Below are 23,343 nucleotides of genomic sequence, written 5' to 3'. Positions count from 1 at the left end.
TTGGCTATTGAATTAAGTGCGTTTGAGAGCCAATAAAGTTCATTCTGTATGTGCATAAATTTGTGCTTTAAGCCACCACAAAATCCATACGTTGACTTCATTGATTCTGGAGTGCGTTCAACAAGACGCACGACTAAAAATAACAGTAAGGAAAGCGTTGAAACAGTGCAGCGGCTGTTGGTGCTTTCTCACACGCATCCATGTTAATAACAGCCAACGTGTAGATGAGTAAATCCAATGCATGCTAATGTATGCATAAAAATAAATGCACAAAACAGGCAACCATTCTCTTAAGCTCCAGCAAGGACTGCAACAAATATAGAGAAAATAAAGATACCCAGATGTGTAAACAGTGGTGCATAAAGCCGTGGCACCATTCCCAGACCGTACCAATCAAATGAAGAGCTGCTCGTTTCAGCAACTCACCAGAGATCATCTGCGGTCAGCACTGTAGCCGCTATCAAACGTCTCACTCTAGTGCACTAACTGCTTCTCATTAAGCCGAGTCAACAAAGTATAACAAATATAATTAATATTGCTTCTTGTTGACACAGTCCTGTGATGTGATGTCGCTCAGTTTATATCAGTATATACTGTATAAATTTCTTTGTTCTGATCAACACAGAGAAATACATTTCGAAGAATTCGTGTAACCAAACAGTTCTAGACCACCATTGATTACCATAGTAGGAAAAATAGCTTTTAAAAACACAAGCATTCTTCCAAATATTTTTCTCTGCGTTCATTGGAAGAAATGCATACATATTTGGAACAACTTGAGGGCGAGTAAATTATGACAGAACTTCAATTTTTGGGTGAACTATGTCCCTTTAAACTTGTTGTTGAGGTGAATGTGAACATCACTACAGCATCCAACAGCTTGTGATATATAATGTAATTATACTAATAATCCCCCACAAAAATGAATCCACAAGTCACCAGGACGTTTAATCTCTTAAAAGAAATGTAATTTGCCAAAGCAATAATGCCAGCGTTAATAACGTTGTAGTATCGACCGCTAGCCTAGAGATAATTTGAATCGCACGCTGTAAAGAGTGCCCACAACAGAGACCAATGCAGTGTGATCTATAAAGGTGGATTAAAAGACAAGCGAGTCGATAGTAGTAATGTGTTGATGTGGCTGCATGGCTTACACTCTGCTTTGGCACAGATCAGGCTGGCCATTGGATAACTAAAGGAACGCAGTATGGCACCGATGGCCAAGCTCAAGTCCTCGTTGCTAGGATACAGCGTCACCGAGGCAAAGCGCAGGTAGGGCAAGCGTGGAGTTTCCTCAGGACCAATCTTGATGTGAGGGATCTGGGAGAAACAGACAGGAATGAGATGTAGGATGAAATACAGTAAAAGTAGCAGGGTGATCAACCCATATGGGCCTTTTTTAGGAAGTGCCAATATTTAAAGAGCAGGGTGGCCTATGGCCAATATATAAAGTAAGTAAAATTAATCCATGAAAATTTGGAGGACAAATCTTAATGGTGTGCCAATGACATTACAGAAAACCATGTGCTTCCAGCTTAGTTTTTGCGTTGGTTACAAACAATTCACTTGGGCAAAGGGAGGTCCATACTGTATATACTATGCATTTGCAAAACAACATTTTCAACTAAACACAGAAATCTTTTTATGCGTTTTGCCGTTCGTTTACACAACAGTGGGATTTAGGGGGAAAATGGCATACCATTATCCTTTTTCTGTGTAAACAGCAAAAACATGAATTTAAGGACTAGGACTATATTTAAGCTACTCAATGTTTCTCAAGCAAAGTGAATAAGTGCACATTTGTAATTTACATATGCAAAATTCTTAACACACATATACACATAGAAACTAACTGTAGATTTTCATTTACGTAATTAACTGACAACAGTTTGTTCAAGGATAAATGATCATTAAACATTAACAAGTCTTTATCCTTACAGACAAAAACTATGAAAGAACAGCCTCATGCAAAGCATTCTGGGAACCAAAATTAGAAAAAAACTGACAAATAGAAAAGAACAGCCTCATGCAAAGCATTCTGGGAACCAAAATTAGAAAAAAACTGACAAATAGAAAAGAACAGCCTCATGCAAAGCATTCTGGGAACCAAAATTAGAAAAAAACTGACAAATAGAAAAGAACAGCCTCATGCAAAGCATTCTGGGAACCAAAATTAGAAAAAAACTGACAAATAAAAAAGAACAGCCTCATGCAAAGCATTCTGTGAACCTGAAGTCAATTTTTATTTGGTTATTTAAGCGTCTGCAAAATAACTAAATGTAAACATGTAAATGTGGATTTCTGGTGCATAGTGTTTCTTCAAAAAGTGGCATCAGTGACTCCCGGGCATACATAATACAGCGTTTTTAGATGTTTTTACTCATTGATCAAGTTGGAAAAGGGTTCTCAATGGCAAAATATGTCCAGTTAATTGTCCGGCTGATATATCAGTTTATTACAAAGCATAAAGAAGAAAAAGAATAGGAAAGAGAAAATTAGGTCAGGGAGAGAAATACTTTTCAAGAGGCATGGCAAAGGCACTTAGGAAATAATAACCTGCGGCCGAGGAACATTGTGAATCTCTCCTCTCAAAAATACTCACACAGACATCAGCTCTTTCGTTTCTTACCTCTTTTTCCCCACATATATGACTGACTGTGGACCCAGAAGCTGGACTGGAGGCGGGGCCGATCACAGAGACCACTCCCTTTGGCAAAATCTGACACACTGAGAGAGTTAAAGATGCTTTATTAGAAAGAGACAAAAAAAATGTTGCAAAGAGAGAGAGAGAGCAACTAAATGAGTAAAGGACAGTGGAGATAGAGACACACAGACACTGCGGTGGGCCACGAAAAAACCAACATCTTGGAAGTCGTCCAGTTCTGTGTCCTGTTCTTGGATGATATATCAAATTAGGAGTCAATGCAAAGCTCCTTTTGATTAATTACATCAATAAGCACAACACAGATTTATGCTCTGCCTACAGGAGATTGCTGCTCTAATTCCACAAAAGAAAGACGGAGGGAGAGAGCGGTGTGTATATTTAGATGAAAAGATTTCTTTCTTTGTTGCTTTTTAAACTGTGTGGCACTGAAATGTGCAGGGTGCCAGGCATGGGTGACAGATATAATGCTTTTAGCATCATGAGAATACGTTATAGCCTTGATCCTATATACACATGAAAATACGACAACTGTAACAACTCTTAAAGTTGCTTGTGTTAATTATACTTCCTAGGTGTATCAAGACATTTCATAATGAAGCGTTATGATTTAATTACAGTAGATTGAGCAATTTCGATCTACATACACGTGTTCCTAAAGTAGCTCTAAACGGTTAGACTGCTTTAAATGTGTAAATACGGTATCTCCTTCGTCAAAGAAGCAAAAATGCGACGACATCATTGATCTGTGTCAGCCACATTAGTGCTCCGAAAGGAAGGGGTGGAGTGAGCAGTTGGTTGCAATTTATCAACCTCACCGCTTGATGGCGTTAAAGTCTCCACATTGCTCCTTTAATTCTTTTCTGTGATTGACTGTTTTCTACATGAAATCAAACATAATGCAGGATTATTTGAAAAAAGAATGTACTGTCTGAGTACGACCATGTCAAAAATTGAAATCATAATAAAGTTAGTCATTTGAAATCACACTTTTAACATTTTTGAGACTATACCCTGGTTTTCATAGACCGGGTCACAAATAGGTACAGTAAAGTAACACAGCTTCCCTTTTTGTGTGTCTGACTCACTTGTGTCTGTAGTCTCGTACTGAGAGTCCCTCTGTAACTCAAAGATGTCAACCTCCACACGAGCTCGGGCCTCCATCACACTGTTGATGTTCTCTCGAGCCAGAGCCAAAGCCAAACGTTCTCCACGTCCACACGCCGACTGATCATCTAAAATAGCGGCTGAGAGAGAGAATAAAAAATCACATGCTGTCACAAACTACAGTAGCAATGTACTTTGTTTCTGCGCTGGCATTTGATGGAGCTGTTTGATGCGTACGTTTGAAGTTTCACTTAAAGATAAAGTTCCTCAACAGAACAATGAAACAAACGTCATGTTGTGATATTAATGGATTAGACTGTTCTACTGAGCATAGTTTGCAATGGTGTTTTTCAACTTCAGTTGATTGTTGAGAAACAAACGCGAACAAACCGTTTGACTCATTGCGAGTTTGGAGGCCTGCCAGAGTCTAAATGATGTTTTATTGTTCGCAGGAATCAAGAAGGACACACTGATGCTTGAAGCGATCACTTACATGCTGGGAAGTGAGAAGCGAGTGGAAGTCACTTTGAAAAAGCCTTCTGTTTGATACTGATAATATTTCTCAATTTTATCTGAACTGCACTTAAGTTTTTTAGAAATTAACCAGAAAGAAGGGAATCCAAACCTATTTCAATAGATCTCTTTAAAACTGTTTGTGTAACTGTTTTTTTTTTATTAAAGATTAATAGGAGGTCAGTGTTAAAAAAGCATTGAAATATTAAATCAGCAATCAGCTATTTAGTCACAGTCAGATCTGCTCATTCCAATAAAAAAGCTTTGTCTATGTTGAGATAGCTGTTTCTGATAAAACTGGAACAACTGAGGTGGAAGCAGGTCATCTGATGCGTTGCCGCCAGGTTGGTGACCTGGCCTGAATCACTGAACCGTTTTACTAAAAGTCACAGTTTATACCTCAAAACAGCAGTTTATTGAGTGTGTGTTATTATTTTCCTAGAGACTGGATGAAAGAATTGAGCAAATGTAACAAAGCCCACATATAAAATAAAACAAGTGCCGACTAATTCAATCAAAGATGGCATTAATCTCTCCCGTTTAGCCAAAACACTGGCAGCAATGTAGAAAAGGACACAAAGTGAGGAAAAGTCTACATTCTGAGGTTATTTGGGAACAGGAAGCCGACGGCTGTATCTCACCCATCCTGACGGCTGAGAGAGCAGGTGTCTGGCTGTGAGAGGACGGGGCCATGGTCAGCAGTAACTGGAGGAGGAAGAGGAGGTGAATCGACAGCAGCAGCGCTGGCAGAGCCGGCATCTTCCCCTGCTCCTCATGGAGAAAGGTCGTCTGGCTGCCTGCACCGCCACCTGTGGGACAGGTGAGGAAGTACACAATCAACAACTCTACTCACTTTTACTGTCCCTATACAATTTACAAGAAAACGATCTGTGAAAATAGGTGCGTGTTCTGGACATCTGCCAAAAAAAGAAAGTCATACAGGTTTGACATGACTTGACGGTGAATGAATGATACTATAATTTTCATTTTTGGGTAAATTATCACTTTAGATATAAGGGGATCTACAACACCTGCTAAATATACACAATAGACATATGCAGTTGAACAAAATATAACTGTTACAAAACAATGAAATGTAAATTTCCGCAATCATATTTAAAAGAAGATATCCAGGAGTCACTTGTTGAAACAAAGCATATTGAAGTCACTTTAAGGCTTGAACACACTACAAGACTTTTGCTCAGATTTTGCCCAGATTTTCAGTCTGGGCTTGTTGCCCTTGTCTGCAGGTTTGATCGCGCCGTGTGTGATGCCCTGTTTTTCTTTGTAAACTTTCAAAAATTCTGCGAGTGTGTGGTGCCTAGTTTTTTTTTTTGTTCATAGTGTATTCCAGACTTAAAACAATGTTGTATGCTACTCTTTAATAAATAGAACAAGCTTTATATGCCTGTCCAGTTCGCACACAAAGCATGATACAATTCGATGCAACATCAAAACACTAACAATACATTTAAGAGGAAGAAGCGTATGTAGAAAACAATTTCAATTTTGTGCAGGGGTGGGGAAATAATGTCCTGTTTATGAACAGGCAGTATAAATAATAAATATATTTATTGCGTTAATAACATACGCGTACAACACATGGCGCATTGCACATCGGCAATATTACACGGTGAATGGCGTACAATATTTGAAACGCTGAATAATGCAGTGTCACATACTATTTTAAAAAGAGACACGTATGCAGTATATATCGTGAAACATGCAGTAAGTAATGCATTTCAAACACAGGCCTTAATTGTGTTTCACTTGGCAGTTTTCCACAACCACCCTGTCCATGTGTTGCATCATCCACTTAACCTATTAAGGGCTCCTCTTAGTCCATTTTGGTTCGAAAATGCTTATTGTACAACTTTTAAACATTATAAAGTGGCTTGCTTTATTCAGTGTCGCTCACAAACACACACACAGACAGAGGCATATGTTCTTATGCACACATTAAGAAAGGGAAGAGTACAGATATACCCACACACATACTGCAAGCGCACAGGCACCTCTTTTTCATCTCATTGCTATAATTTGAGACGCCGCAAATGCGTTCCAACAAAATATTCAAGGCATCGCACTTTGCTTTATATTAGCACCTTAATACATTTTCTCTGCAATTATATAGAAACGCTATACAGTATACTGCATGATGTGATATACAACATTTCACTCAATTGCAACCATATCTGCCAGAATAAACCGCAGCCAGAAGAAACAGATTCTGAAATGGCTTCGGGAGACAAAGAGCAGAGAGCGAGAGAAATTGACTGCCTTACGAATGCGGCATAATAGACCTGAAAAGACTCCAGCCCGTTTCAACAGTGTGTGTGTTTGTGTGCGCGACACAAAACAGAGCCACGAGTCAAGCGAGAAGATCAAGGGCCTCGTCCACAAAGCCCGCCGTCAATCCGGGCTGCCCGTGTTTGAGTTTGTCAACAGCTTGATTTCGATTGGCCTTCCATGGCTTCGCGAACCAAATGTTTATCTTTCCTGCCAATAAGGCCCTTTGAACGCATTCAAATTGAAGTCTGAATGGGACTTAAATGAAGGCGAAGAATCAAAATAGAAGTAGGGGACAAAAGAAACGCAGCCGGGTCGAGACAGCGGGAGGGAAGGCAGATATAGCGTATGGGAAAAGATGAAAGTAAACAGAAGGAGATAGCGAGAGGAGAGGCAGAAATACACACAAGTAAACATGGCGTGATGGAAGAGGCTGCTGAATGGGCAGAAACTCAAGCTCGCCTGTTTCACTTATTTAACTGTTAGCTTTCCCTTATACCGGCATTGAGTTTAACAGTCAATGCAATTACCCACAGGCGGGTCTAATCGATGAAGCCACCGAGGCTTGCTGTTACTCTCCTATAACAATATATAACCCTCATTTAACACATCCTAAGAGTGATTCACTGAAATTCGCATGCTGTTAACCTTTAAAGACAATCTTTCAATGTTGACCGCCCACTTTTGTGGCGGCCAGTGTTCGGAAATATACTACCTATTGATTTTCTACACAAGCTTTTAAAAAAATGATTAAAAATGATCAAAGCCTATATCCAAAGTAACACTGCAGAACACTGTACCTCGCAGTGACATTTTTTTCTTCAAAAATGAAATAATATATCATCATTTTACAACCTTATAGCTCGTGGTAGGCCCGGCTTAAAAGGGTTACGCTAAATCGGACCTTCATGGCAAATCCAATATTGCTATGGAGATTAATGACATTTGAATGACAGTTTTAGTTTGGAAAACCGACTGTTGAGCAGTGTTAACCTTTGTCAAATCCTCTTCAGCATGAACACTCAAGAAACCAAGGAGATGGTTTAAAGAGAACAGGGTGCGACACCACCTCTTTAAATGGATAGTACAACCATAAATACGAGTTCTGTCGTCATCTATTCACTCTCAATGGAAGTCAGTGGCGTCTAATGGTTTTTGGTTACCAACATTCTTCAAAATATCTTCTTTTGTGTTCTGACGGCGTCAGACGTCAGAGAGGTTTGATGAGTACAATTTTTTGGGGGGTGAACTATTTAAATCCGTTTGTACTTTGGCGCTATTTGTTTAAACCCTACATGACTTTTATGTCAAGGCCTTCATCAGACATCTAAAGAAATCTTAAACTGAAGTTGCACCTTTAAAGTTTTAGACGCAACAAGATGTTCTATGATCTTCATTATATAATAATATCTGATCAGCAAGCATTACATAAAAAAAGATGGTTCGGCCAGCTGTTTTAAAATAGTACAGACCACATGTTTAACGTTTTAATTCGGATTTAATCGCAAAAAGCGACTCAAAGCCAGCTGGCTGGAATAAGTTTCCACAGGCTGCCGTATGAGGAGAAATGTTAAAACAGTGTTCCTAATATGCCCGTCACTTGTCAGCCTGACGGTAATGCGACTCTGTGTGTTTGGGACATTAGCATGGCTCTTCCTGTGAGGTTGTGGCACATAAAAAGGTTTGTTTGCCTCAGAGGCAGTGGAGGCGCGGCTTGCATGCTGTCTCCGACGCTATAATGAAGGGATAATCCTCTCGTTTAACCACAGACAGAGGATCTGTTTTGTTTTGTTTGTGAGGTTGAGGTGTGTGTGGTACAATCTGTTTCACAGCAGCAGAATAAACATTAAAAACACTGGCAACTTAGATGAAAGGGCAACCGAGAGGAACAGCTTGGAACAATTGGGTGTTTGACAGAAGACGACGGTGTCCAAATGAACGATCTGGTCACAGGTTTGATGAAAGCACTTAATTAAAATGCTTACTGTTTTTAACTGTATTCTCTAATGTAAGAATACACAGTTAACAGTAATACTTATTTACATAAATGCTTTTATCAACATTTCAAGAACAGTTCATACTTGCCCAACAAACACCAACATTTTAAGCATTGTAAACTTACAGAACAATGAAATAGAGTGTTTTTAAATTTGTGTCATTTTTAAAATGGCAAAAACCTTGAGGCATGGTTTATGCACTTTGTAAAGCTAAAATCTGACTGAACTAAATGCATATAGATACACACACATATATGCACATATACACTCATGTATGTAATGTAAATCTAAACAATAGTGGCCAAAATGGAGTTCTGGAAGGTATTTTTTGCTTTAAATGAACGGTACAGAACAGAAAATACTTAACTTATTGGATCAAATGGAAATATCATGGAATATGGCTTTTATTCTTTTTTTTAAAAGCGTACAGGAAAAAAAGCATACATTTAATGCGTTTACATGCAGACTCGCTCCGATTATGCTTAATGAGGTCATGTCAACGCGTAGAACGGTTTTCTTTTATTGGGGAAAGCTCATAAACGGCATACTAAAAAGTGTGTCGTTGTTTCAACAATCACATTGTTTAATGTATAGCTTCTACTTAAAAATAAACGAATTTATACATTTTTTAGCTTAACTTAAAATCATTTGTTTATGCAACACAAAAATATAAATGACAAGAAAAGCTGAAAAGTATGCATAAAGTGATTGGAAAATTTTGGTGAGTTGTGCAAATTTAAGTAAACCTAACATACATGTCCAGTGCAATGATAACCATAAGCCCTTGAGAAGTGCCTGAAAAGTTAGATTTAATTATGCTTTTTTTTTTAAATAAACACACTTTTGGGGCATTAATATAGATGCTAATAAGAGGTATAACGAAAATCATGTATGTATTGATATTATTATTATTGATGTTGTTTTGTTGTGAATAATCATTTTCTCTGAAGTTTCCATTCAGGTGATTCATGTTTGCTTCGGTTCTACCCATCGTATTTCTTACCACAAGAAGAAAGACACACATCAGAAATTAAGTATATGCTCTGGAATCATGCAGTTGAAATGCGCATTCTGCCGACCTGAGAAGAGATATAAAAATATATACAGCTTCTGACCGATTTCATTTTTAATTACTAGACAGACTATCGATGGTTATGTCACTGTCTCGAATTTCCATTTAACGTGGTTTTCTGCGTAGCCGGTGTATTAATGTAAACATGTGAAAACAAGTTTGTTTTATAAGCTTATTTTTTATTGATATTTTTACATTGACATGTAAATGCACTCATTGACTACGGTTTTACAATTATCTAATATTTAGTTGATCTTATCTGGTTTTTATAACAGCAGTTATTCTTTTGGGTTTTTTACTAAATAAGCTTTGTATTGAATGTTATTATTTGCCAAGTCGAGCTTCAATTTACACTCCACAAGATGCATACAAAATATTTAACACATCTTTTTAAAGATTTTTGTATAAAGGCTGACGTCAACGGTCCTAAGGTGGACATCCCTTTTGGCCACTACTGTACAGCATTTAGTTCATTAGTTAAATAAAGAGTTGCATTTAAAGGAACAATGTGGAGATTTTACAGCAATTATCATAAGGTATCATCACCTCATAAGAGGATACAGACTGGGGTGAGCAGGAGGACAGGAGGAACTACAATATACAAGGTTTGGAAGAGAAAGAACAGACAGTGTGAAGCACTTGAGGCTGTGATGTTGTCCTCTTCATCATTGTTGTCATGCCATTTTATGGGCTGTTCGACATTATATATTTACAATCACAGGCAATTAGTGTTCCAGAGAATGACAGCCACCAGGGTGCCAAGGACGTCCTTTCCTTTAATTAACTTTCCCTGAGGACAATAACAGAGTATTTCAGCCTGACTAGCGACCACATGATCCCCCGGCATTCAACATATCTTATTTATGAACTTAACGGATAGCAATAAATCATGTCCTAGATGTTATTTTTCTTCTTCATTCCTAGAAAAGACCACTAATAATCCCTACGGTAGACAAATAATTATAATTAAAATGCGGAGACTGAGGCCCCGTTTAAAGTTTCTACATGAGCGGCCTCCCACATGTGAGGAGAGTCAGGAGGAGGCTGATGAGCCGAAATTTTGCAGAGGTGGAAAATAGGGAAAAGCGTTCAACTTCCCACCTAGTAATAATGTCGTCCCTACGCCTCCTGTGAGGATTCAATTTGCCAAAACAGTCAAATATTGCTGCGAAATGCCAGCTGCGCATTTAATCATGGTTGCTGCAATTATGACACAATTGTCCTCCAAAGTCAAGCTCTGGCACAGGAGTCATCTGTAAAAATACAAAAGAGATTTTTCTCTTTTTTGTTTCCTTCAAACGGGCAATTTCGCAACTGAAATTTACTCTAAAGTGCTTGCGATAAACTTTAAATAAATATACTGTATGATCATCGTCATAACAATACAATTCATACAGATAAGAACAGCGTAATATACAGCAACGGAATAAATAAGAGAGTACTCATAGTTTTGCCTATAATCAACATTTCTGCATGTATTGTGTCAGTTCAGGTCAAGTGTCTGAGAATTTCAACAGAAACAAACCTCAGGAATGATATAAAGTCATCCCACAGCAACGAGAAAGACTGACGCCATGCAAGGATGCATGAAATCTTACTTATTCCATGAAATATTCATTTTTAAACTGATCCCAATATGCATGTAAAAACATTAGTATTGTAAAAAATGACATGTTCCATCTTTTTGTTATTTTGACGAGGTTGTGCAAAATGAAAACAGAAGACACATTTTTTGTTTAGAATTTAGGAGAAATATTGTCATGAGTTTACAGAATTAACACATACTAGTTACTTCAGTGAAACTTAAAGCAGTTTTGGAGTGGTCTCTTACTGTTTTCCACGGCTCTAATCTTCAGAGCACCATAAATAAAAAAACAGTCAAATGGAAAACAGATTAGAATGGAGAATTGTAGTAAAAGGCTGATTTAATTGCCTTGTTTTTGGCCTGGTAGAAATAAACAAAGGCTAAACTCTCTAAACCTATCCTTGTTCACAGTACATAAAGAATGCAAGTAACTACACTAACTTAAGTTAACTATGTTATTTATAGTAAAAATGTAGTACTGTCGGCTTTACTTGACAAGTGTTTGACTTGTCAACTTAAAATTCTTGAGTAGGACCCTAATATTGGACCTATTGTTGAGTTTAATATAAACAAGTTAACTCAGCACGACTGGTTGAGTGGGATTTGTTGTTGCCAGCATGCTTTGCGTAAGACTGCATTTAGGCAGTGTTTTTCAGTAAATATAAAGGCTTATTTGTGCATAAGGTTCATTTACCTTTGAGGTTTAAAAGAGTTTGTTGTATTTTTGAGTTTTAGGGTTACCATTGTTTAGTAGAGTGGTACATGCTTAGGGTGTGCTTACAGTGTGCCCATGAAGTCTATAGCATCATTCAATGAGCATCAACTGTTCTAATGTCAGTACTAAGAAGCCTTTCATCTGATATGATCATTGTGTTTTGACTTACATCCAAAAAGTCTGTATATATTTTTGTATGACAACAAAAAGTTCCTATGAGAAGGATAAATATTGAGTTTAATTAACTTAAAATTTCTGGCATCCAAATGGTTTGGATTTACTCAAAAAAGTGTTGTCAACTTTACATACATTTATTTTGTTCATACAACTAAATTGATAATTGTAGAAACTACTCAAGATGTTTGAGTGGAACCACTTGAGACTACTTTTTTATGTAAATAACGTGGTTTTAGTGAACTATGCAGTCAAAGGCTCTTCAAATAACATTTTTTACCACAATGAACCTTTTATGAATCAGAAAGGTTCTTCAGATGTGAAAGTTTCCATATGGAACCATTTGGACAAAAAAGCTTCTTCTATGCCATCGTGAAGCACCTACATTTTTATTGAGCAAATACACAACAAATCATACTAAACGACAAGTTTATGCTAATGATTTATAACGTTAATTGTACATCAACCCACGTAACGATAAGGATAGTAACCTTCAAACTGTATGTTTCAAACTGAGATTGCGATAAAGAAGCAAAAGTTACAGACTTTGGCTTGAACTGAAATAATATTGTGGCAAAAATCCAACCTGATCACGTCTGAAAAATGCACTGTGAATCAAACCAAAAGTACAATTATTACAAAAAACCTAAGCATATAGGTCAAGCCCAAAACAAAAACAGATTGTATAAAAAATCACGACGAGATTGTAGAAATGAATGCAAATTAGCTGCAGTGTAAAATAGTTGTGATATAACAAGTTGGAGATACCCCATATATCTTGTTCTATCAGTTCTGTGTACATTTCATTTGTCCTCATTGATTATGTGCTGTTTATATTAGCATCACATCAGCAACCAGTTCTACTGATAACCTTATTGATATTGGCTATTGAACAACTCCTATCGGATGATCCTCTCTGTAGCACTCATTTGCATCAATTGCTCTTTTAGACCGAGTACAATGTTTGTTGTGTAAATGATGTGTGACAATAAACTTATAACTACTATCGATCTTATCCCCTTTGACCTAAATTCCAATATCACTCATGCTCATGAGAAATGCTGAGAAATCAATCGGTTTTACAACCGGAGTGTGTTGCTGCATCCCCTACATAGCAACCGTATCCGGTGAACGGAAGCAGATGGGAATGATTGCACACCGGCTAATAGCAGTCATGCTGTCCAGACTCCAGGTGTACGGTTCGAGATTACGACGCCAGCGGAAGATAAACTGCACGATGGTGGATTACACGTGTATCAGCAGGTTCCAAGTAACAAAGCCGGATTTCAAATGTAAAACCAGATTAAAGAACATTAAACCGAGGCATCGACATTAAACCAGATTACTATAAATTTTGTACAGAGACTGTCTCGCAACATCTCTAATACTGACTACGACTATCATTTTGATTGAAATGGAAAGTATTGGCTCATTCATACTTTGAATGCTTGTACCTGGGTTTAGAGCAAGTACTTGTAAAGTGATAATATCTGCCACTGGAGGTGAAGAACACACACTGCTTATCAGCATGCCTGCACAACCACATGTGCTGGCCCTTTCATTACAGTACTGTATAAAAACTAGCCAGAAAGATTTATTTATCCATGCCTTTGCTTGCACAGATAATTCTCACTAGGCTTTTTAGCCAGAACCCTAAAGGGTAGTTTGTTTGAGTTTATATCTGATAATAAAACTCAAGAACAGATGTTTGAGGTTTTTTTGGAAGGGTGGTCTCTTCAGAGGATTTCCCCTCACTAAATACAAGTGGATATGCAGGGATTTGTGCAAGAAAATTTGATAATATTTGTAGTGGAGTAGGCGGGGCGAGACCATGGTTCGAGACAGGTGAGTAATTGTGAATGAGCACCAGCTGTGCGCACACCGGGCTCGAATCACGTAGGAGATTGGGAGCATATAAGAGAACGAGCGACCGGACCGTCGAAGAGAGAGGACCGTGCCCAAACATATGTTAAGTTTATATTTATGTTTGTGTTGCCGGCAGGCATCTGTGAGGGGCTGCCGGCTGTCTTTTATACTTTGTTATTATTTGATTAAACTGTTTAAACGTCTGCTGGTTCCTGCCTCCTTCCTTCCATATCTTGAATCTTGTTACAATATTATATTGCAAACTGTGACCAAAATCCAGGTTATCACATAAAAAATATTGTTCAACTTTTCCTAAATAGATGTAGATATATTACTATTGTTGCATTTCATAAAAGTTAATCTGAATTTATTTTCTTTGCAGTATTTGAAATCTGACAAAAACAGAGCAGAGTTACTGTTATTTTCACCTGTTTCTCCAGTTTCCATTTTCTGCAAATAAATGCAAATAGAAACAATATTTTTAGTTGCAATTTGGGAGAAATATTGTTGATAGTTCACTGAATTAAAAAAAATATAATTTTACATAAACATTTATATATAAATAGTAAAACATAAATAAAATGAATTCTGAATTCTCAAGAATATTTTCGTCAGAAAGATCATTTTGCTCAAACAGCCATTGTTACCAAGTAAAAAAACTCTCACCAACTAAAAATACATGATTTTCTCTATTCACTGAATGAGTCGATCCAATCTTAATCTTAAAATGTAAAGCGATTACAGATTATAAATACCGTGTTCGATAAACTTTGTGACCTCTTTTGTTTTAACATCAGTTGAACTGATTTATATCAGCCTCTCCATTCTCTCACCCGTGTGTTTCTCTCTCTCTCTCTCTCTCTCTGTCTCTTAGTGTGGTGCTAAAGGTGTGAACAAGGTCTTCCTCGGGTAAGGCAGTGACAGGTGGAGGTCACAGAGGGCAGCCGAGATGCAGACGATACCACTTCCCTTTGTGTCTTGGGAGCAGGTGGTATCGAGGTCAGACACTGTATGCTGATAACTTCTGCCTTTCTTAGCCGCCTGCGTTCGTCTCTGACCTCCCTCAACTCACCACGCTGCAAAACCTCTGCTACTGTACACAAGCCCTCTGTTTAGTATTCAAATTTACTTGGATCGAGTCTTACGCTTATGTCTTTTAAAAACAGAACATCTTCAAGTCGGGTAGGTACTCTAAATAAATAATGCTCTGGAGATTGGAGCATTTTGTGCAACACTGACTCTACATCTCCTTTATGATTTTTGAAACGCTGCACCAATAAGCACTAAACTCCAGGCAATCAGAGCAGTTGTTTTGAAAATCGACTGTGCTGTATCTCACTCTGTCCTGTGCTGTTATTTTCACTTGTCACTTTGAACGTGTCGCTGACAAGCCTCATAAACGCCTGGAGTCAAAGCCTGCTTCCTATCATGCCATACTTATCCAAATCTTTTTACCCCTCGCACATTGCTTTGTGTCTATTCCATAGGCGAAACTGCATAACTGACGGTGCCTTTATTAATCGGTGCCGTGATAAAGGCCTCGAGTTAACTGCAAATCATAAAATGGATCGGACGATCGAAACTGTTATAGCATTAAGAAGAAAAAAACACTTGCGAGGTGTGAGTGTTTTTATATGAAAGTGTAAGGCTAAATTGGGTCAGTTTATTTATTTGATATCTGTATACATAGATTATAATTCTAAAAGATTATGAAGTAGACCAGTTCACAATAAGAATAAAGATTATTAATAATAATCATCATCAGTTATGGCACCACTTAACCATGGTAAATCACTGTAAAGCACAGCCTTTTGTGCATTAATGCGTCAAAGGAATGACTTTTAAAAATCACAATGAGCCTGTTTCCAGTACCAACGCACAATAACGCCAGCCAGCAGACAGCTGTGAACATATGCCTGCATGTCTTCAGCTGAGAGGTTAAATAGGGTTAATACACTGATCAATGCATGCGTGCGTCCCCGAGGCTTTTTTGCAAATGTCAAACATGCATTAAACATCTCTCATGGCAAGAAGGTAGTACTTTTTATTAATACTTTATCTCATACTGTACATACTCAAAAGGAATATTTCACCAAAGCAAAACCTTCATTTAAAATGCGCAGCAGAGAAATACTGAATGCTGCAGTGGCACAGTGGCTCACATTCACTTAACCTGTGACGCTGGCGGTAAATTTCAGCTCCTTTTCCCTTTGCTCAGGCGGCACGGAAAGATGGAGTTGGGTTTTTATACATTTAACCCTTGCGTGGTGTTTGGGTCTGTGGGACATGTTCGCAATGTGTTTACAAAACGATGTCTTTTTAATCAAGATAAAATATTCTGTCAGAAATGTCCCCCCACAAAACAAATGTTTTTACTTTACATAAATGTGGTCTAACAGAGATACATAGCAATATTAAGTGTATGTTGCCTGTAAATGGTATAAAGTAAAAATGTGTGAAGCGTTTTTACTGCTGCATTGAATTAAAATCCAAATAATTCTATGGGTGCACTAGACCTGTAAACGTATTATTCTGCCAATTTCATTAATATTTCTTTTCTTAAGATGGTAATTTCTGTTTGTGACGTTACTTGTCTATGCATGCAGTTCATGACAAGAAGTGTTGAGGATCTAAACAAAGCTTCGGTGATCAAAACAGTACAGGTCAGTGCAGGCAGCGGATGTTCACGAAAACAAAGTACGAACGTCCAAAAACTGTGTAATCCAACAAGATAAAAAACACAGGAATGCAGTAGACACAAACAAGACTTTGCAACGAGTGACTGAAAGAACCAGATATAAATAGACACAGTAAACGAGACAGGTGAATCCAAGCCTACCTCAGAGATGACTTATTTTTGTAGGCTAACCCAGAAGTACTGGGGTTAGCAAAATAAAATAAACTGATATCTATCAAAAATCAGCGTAAAAAGAAAGCTGTTTTCACGTATTTACATGCTATCAAACCGAGTTTACATGGACATTGAGACTTGCTGGGTTTCTCGCATGCAATAACGTCCCGGTCAATAGTCTGTTGAGTAATTAAAAATGCAGCAGGAAAACAGCTGTATTTTTATATCTCTTGTCATGTCGGCATTACCTGCATATGCAACAATAGTTCTTCATTTCGACATTTCTACTTCAAATTGAAGATTCGAGAGACTTTTATGCGTTATTTTACTATTATTTCCGATTGGGACTTTTACTATTGTGCTGACCGACATGGGCACATAAACAAAACTGAGAGAATCCCGGTAAAGGTGTTTACATGCAGCGCGAAATTGAAGTATTGGGCAAAACCACCTCTGCCGTGTCGGTTTCGCTCACGCCGTTTATGAGATTTCCCCAATGAAAGAAAACCGTTTTACGCGTTTTACATGACCTACTTGTTATCAGCGTAATCGGAGCATGTGTTGTCTCTAAACTCAGGATATAAGGCTTCCACAAATGATTCATTCTATTTATACATCACAAAATTTAATCTGAGTAAGAATATAACATTTTAAACCGAAGAGACAAAGGATTCATACAACACATTATCCTACTAATTCAACCTTTAGAGTAATGTTAGGTGTACATTTTGATGCGTAGCCTGTTAACTGTCACCCGTTCAGTATACGGGACACCTAAGTTTGCGTCAATATTGTGCATACAATTTCTAATCGAATCATGACAAACTATACATCCCGGGAAAGGTATATAGTCTATAGAATACAGATTTCTTCTGTGTCTTTTAAACAATTTATTTAGGGAGAGTAATTGCAAACGAGAAAAACAAAAACAAACGAGACCAACCGTAAGTCTGTATTCCAAAAAAAATTCATGAGTTCCCGCCATTTTAGTTCTAACATGTGTTTTCATGTGTAGGCTCAAAAAGGGCTCAGACAGTTAACAGGTTCGATAGAGAATCTTTTTTGTTGTTGAACTACACGCTAAAGCAACAAACAAGCCATATACTGTATGAATGTTTATTCTTTAGCATTTGTATTAAACAATAGTCATTTTATAATTAAATTCTCTACAAGGCCTACTTGAACATTCCTTCTGCGATGAAAAAACAATGCTCTCCCTTGACTACAAATTTACAGGGTAAAAAATTCTCACTGTGAATGAAAAAACTGCTTTTATATCTCACGAGCGAGAGAAAAAAGACAAAGGGAGGACGAGAACGAGAGCAGATTTTAAATCTGCTTTCTCGCCTTATTTCTTTTTGACAATCTTTTCAATCTCCGCTTTAGACTTCACGCTTTTTTCCAAACTATTCCGGAGTACGGGTAATGAAAGAAGGGGTCAACTCAAACCACCATGGCCCTGGTCCCCTGGAAAAGCGAAAGTAGAGAGAGATTTTTCCGGATCTCCAGTGAATGATAATGTAGAGATGTCGCCTGATCATTGTAATGATTCTGTCTGGCTTCAAAAAGTGCAAAAAGGACAGAAAGTGTGTCTTCAATTTGATACTTATGCCATTTGTGGAGATTTTGGGAAATGTGTAACAACAAGAGTCAAAATGTTATAAGCGACACACATGCATATTCTCATGCACATGCGAGAAAGTAAATGCAATATTTTTTGTATATTAACACCCTTGGTTGTTTTGGAAGGCTACTTGATTTGTCTCTGTCCAAATCCTCTTTACGGTCAGTCGAACCCGAGGATGTCTAGTGTGCACTACTTTCCCACATTCTCAGTCTATTATATCAGACATTTCTAGGTCTCTGTTCTCTCATATATGCCTCTTTGTCTCATTATCATACTTTCATGTTAGAATCTGGAAGCCATGCGGTGCAAAGCTGCTCTACACATCTGACAAGAAGTGTATTAGGTACCTCTGATCAAACAGGGAGGGGGGTCAATGGGAGATGTCCTCTGGGAGCGTCTTTGTCATGACATAGGATGTTTGTGTGCGTGTGTGTTGGACAGAGGTAGGTGAGGAAGTGCTGATTCACAGACACGGTGGTGGAGGTGGCAATCGGCTCATTGAGATTCTGCGTGGAACACACACGTACATACACGCTCACACACGGCTGCAAAAATACACTCCAATGCGACACGTTTTGTCAAATCGGGTATAATGTTGGACACTTGTGTAGTACAGACTTGCATTGGATGATGACCAACCTTTCTCTGTCTTTAATACACTTACAGTCCGAGAGCAGTGCATTTGAAAAGCAAATGCAAATCTATCACTAAATAAGGACACCCAAACACGGATCTTATACAAATACACGGATGCACACCACAACACTGTTGGTTAATTGTGGGCTTGTCTGAAATGCGACCTTAATCTCCCGCAGTCCTCTCACGACTCCACAGTTTGGTGACGGTGTTGCTCAGACTGTCTGGTATGAGTCCAGTGACCGTTTATTAGAAGTGTGCATCAGAAACATTACGCTGCGGTTTTGAGGGTTTATAGACGTTGAGAAGCACACATCAACCTTTTGGCACGAAATTTGACAGTGTTTCAAAACCTAGTGAACTGCCTTCTCAATTTGCATCTTAGGGTGCGTTCATTTCGAGTCTACAGTATGTGAAGGGAAACAGAAATGTCCACAGTAGCATAGTGAGAAAGCAGACACACACACACATAGTGAAGTGTATGGTCTCTGATTGCGACGTGTTTGTATGCGTGTGGGTGCGATCTTTTGATCCGCTGATAAGCAGAATAAATACATAATGGCGCTGCGTCACTGAGTTTACTTCACTTGTTTACACAGGTTTGAAAACACATATACACAAAGTAAAACAAGCAGTGCACAACCCCGTCTACATTGTGTAGTTACACACATAAAGAACATAAAGGCTCCCTTCTGTTTAAATATAGATATCCAGAACACATCACACTTACAGTTCAACCAAACATAAAAACTGTCACATAATTTACTTACACATATGCCAAACTAACAGCTTTCCTCGGCTGAACATAAACATTATTTTTAATAAAGCATTTAAAAATAATTTTCTCAATTTACTATCTATTTTTTATGCGTTTTGGCAAAATTATCGTTTTTGTTTCATTCTGTGAGGTGCTAACAATGTTTCTTCCAAATGTCAAATAAAAACATTGCATATATTTGCAGAATATTAAAACAGGTGAAAATAACAAAAAAGATGCTCTTTGTTTTTTCACTAGAGATGGCATTTATGTATCACTGTATCACTTATGTATCACTGCATTTCAAGTCTTCTTATGCCATGAAAGCTTTGTCTGAGAAACAGACCAATGCTGAAATGTTAATAGTTTCTGTGCCAACACCGGCATCAAACTGACAGCGTCTGTCCCCAATTATATTTGGTGTGTGGAAAGCAACAGCCTAAATGTTATGCTTAACAAACAGCTTTGAAATTTCCACACAATTAAGCGAATAGAATTTGGGTGAAACCGTTTTATAAACTACTAAAAATAATGATTCAGTACATTTGCAGCATCATAATGAGCGTCTTTTCTGTGTTTTGGACTTTAGTGGCATTGATGGTGGCCATTTATAGATGTGGATAGCGAGTTATTCAACAGGCTCACTTTGAAACACACTCACACACAGAGCGGAGAGGGCAAAATGGATCAAAGTACAACGCTTGCTACTCTCGCATACACTGACTACCACCAAAAAACACATCTACTACACTAATTCAACACACACACACACACAGCTGCTCTGCCCTGACACCAATCTCATCTCTCTCTAGCTTCTGGTCTGCTGTTGCCACGGCAGCAGTGAGAAAGAGATGGAGAATTAAAAGAGGGAACAGGATGCAGTAAAAGAGACTGTTAAAGCCATGAAAGGGCAAGAACGTGAGTGAGTGAGTGAGTCATTGGTTGTGAGTGAGTGTGTTATGAGTGAGATAGTGGTTGTGAGTGAGTGAGTGAGTGAGTGAGTGAGTCAGTGAGCGAGTTATTGTGAGCGAGTGAGTGGTTGTGAGTGAGTGAGTGAGTGAGTGAGTGAGTGAGTGAGTGAGTGAGTGAGTGAGTGACTGAGCGAGTTGTGAGTGAGATAGTGTTTGTGAGTGAGTGGTTAGGAATGAGTGAGTGAGTCAGTGAGCGAGTTGTTGTGAGCAAGTGGTTGTGAGTGAGTGAGTGAGTGAGTGAATGAGTCAGTGAGCGAGTTGTTGTGAGCGAGTGAGTGGTTGTGAGTGAGTGAGTGAGTTGTGAGTGAATGAGAGAGTGAGTGAGTGAGTGAGTGAGTGAGACAGTGAGTGAGTGAGACAGTGAGTGAGTGAGTGAGTGAGTGAGCAAGTGGTTGTGAGTGAGTGGTTGTGAGAGAGTGAGTGAGTTGTGAGTGAAAGAGTGAGTGAGTGAGTGAGTGAGTGAGTGGTAGTGAGTGAGTGGTTGTTGATGAGTGAGACAGTGAGTGAGTGAGTGAGTGAGTGAGTGAGTGAGTGAGTGAATGAGTGAGTGGTAGTGAGTGAGTGGTTGTGGATGAGTGAGACAGTGAGTGAGACAGTGAGTGAGACAGTGAGTGAGTGAGTGAGTGAGTGAGTGAGTGAGTGAGTGAGTGAGTGAGTGAGTGAGTGAGCAAGTGGTTGTGAGTGAGTGGTAGTGAGTGAGTGTTTAAATGAATCTGAAGAGTGAACATATGAATCAGTACAGTAGTAATAAATATGATAACCTGAATGAAGGACTAAGCAAGTTAATAAATAACAGATTGAGTGAATGGAGTTGTAAGCGACTGAATAACTAAATGCCTTTAAAATGAGTGAGTGAATAAATAAATAAATAAATAAGTGAAAATGCATTGGAAAATTAATGAATGAATATTACAAAGTAAATTCATAATAAGCTAATAACTATGAAACGTTGGAAATTGACTGAGGGAAAGAATTAATGACGACTAAATAAATATTTAGTAAGTAAAAAAACTAAATAAGTGCGTGAAAGAGTGTGAATAATATATAATAGTGTGAGTAAATGATTCAGTGAGTAACAGAATGAACAGGAAAGTAAATGCGTGAGTGAGTGCATAAATGACTACCAAAGAGTGATGATAGCTAGTAGCCTAGCTGTGTGATTTTGGCCTGTGTGGGTTTTTGTTGTTAAAAATACTCTCCGTCTGGCTCACAGTGCATCAATCGGTAGTCTGTGTTTTAAAGTGTGACATTTTTGTCAGGAGGATCGATCGTTCAGTATTTTTCTATTCTTGCCGCTGGAGGTCAAATATTTACAATGTTTCCTGAGACAGCAGCAAACGTGCAGCGCCCCTGTTAATACACACATTCATCAATGCAAAGCGTGCCGTTTAGCATAAATGATGTTTGCACATTTTTATACTATAATAAATATAATAATATATAAAACCTACACACACACACAATGTTCTTCTGTTTATACAGTATAGAAATACTATATATTACGCTCTTCTGTTTAGACAGTCTAAAAACAGAAGAGCATGATTCATCAAAAAACACAAACCTTTAATGACAATCATGTGTCTGTTGCACGTACTGTGGATTTCTTCACCCCTCTGATCGCTTACCATCTAACCATTCTCTCATGAGTGATGGTTGATTTCATCGCTTTGTGTCTCTTAATGTGCCACGTCTTTATTTTTTATATTTCTCTGTCCCTACTGGGTTCAGATAAAATCAATTCTTCCCGTCTGTTCTCTCCCTCTCCCTGCCTCAATCTCATTTCTTCTCTCTCTCGCAAAATTGATAATTAAGATTACAGATTTAGCTTGTCTCTCACTTATAATAGATATCTCCAAGACAACAAGATGCATGACAGCTCTGTCACAAACTGATACGCTTTGGACCTGCTGCACACACACACATCAAGCTTTGTTTGATTCCAATCTGCCACTGAATCCAGCACATTAAAGATTTGCTCGCTGCCATTACAGCCGTCAATCATGTTGCGTGGAACAAGCCCTAAGCTGCTACCATTAGTCAAAATTGTGAAATTTGTCTAAATATAAAACCTGTCTCATTCCAAATGTGCCGAAAACATGAATGAATTGCTTTTAAAAGAAGGCTCACTACCCAAATTTGGACAAAAGAATGGGAATGAAGAAATAACTGATGCAGTTGATGTGGCTAAGAAACTACCCTAGCAACCACATAGCAACACCCTAGCAACCATAGCTGGTTCGAGCGAAAGAAAAACTGAAACAGAGTGAAAGATGAATTAATAAAGGAAGAGACTATTTGCACTAGGTCCACCAATATGTGATTGAAATAGAGAAAGTGTAAGAATAACTTCATTGAGAACAATGACTGCAGTGGCATTTGTATTCAATAAAATTGATTTAAGACTTAAAATGTTTTTTATTCATAAAGTTTAGGCTAATGTTAGGGGTGTAGGATTTTAATATCTCAATAAGTTTCCATCATTTTAATAATTTGTATAAATGTAATGATTTACACACTGTTA

General features: G+C 38.1%; 1 protein-coding gene across 2 annotated transcripts in view; it reads right to left on the bottom strand.

Annotated features, from left to right (window-relative positions):
- LOC130415389 (glutamate receptor ionotropic, kainate 5) overlaps positions 1-23,343 on the bottom strand; it is a 69,848-nt gene that overhangs the window by 24,835 nt on the left and 21,670 nt on the right. For both annotated transcript variants that reach the window (XM_056741054.1, XM_056741055.1), the window contains exons 4-7: positions 4,924-5,091; positions 3,751-3,909; positions 2,630-2,727; positions 1,155-1,320 (exon numbers count right to left, since the gene is read on the bottom strand). In XM_056741054.1, the coding sequence (XP_056597032.1) occupies positions 1,155-1,320; positions 2,630-2,727; positions 3,751-3,909; positions 4,924-5,041 (541 nt within the window). In that variant the 5' untranslated portion in view covers positions 5,042-5,091. The remainder of the gene's footprint in view (positions 1-1,154; positions 1,321-2,629; positions 2,728-3,750; positions 3,910-4,923; positions 5,092-23,343) is intronic.

The sequence above is a fragment of the Triplophysa dalaica genome, chromosome 25 (genome assembly GCF_015846415.1).
Source record: "Triplophysa dalaica isolate WHDGS20190420 chromosome 25, ASM1584641v1, whole genome shotgun sequence".
Lineage (NCBI taxonomy): Eukaryota > Metazoa > Chordata > Actinopteri > Cypriniformes > Nemacheilidae > Triplophysa > Triplophysa dalaica.
This window is presented reverse-complemented; position numbering and strand designations above follow the sequence as displayed.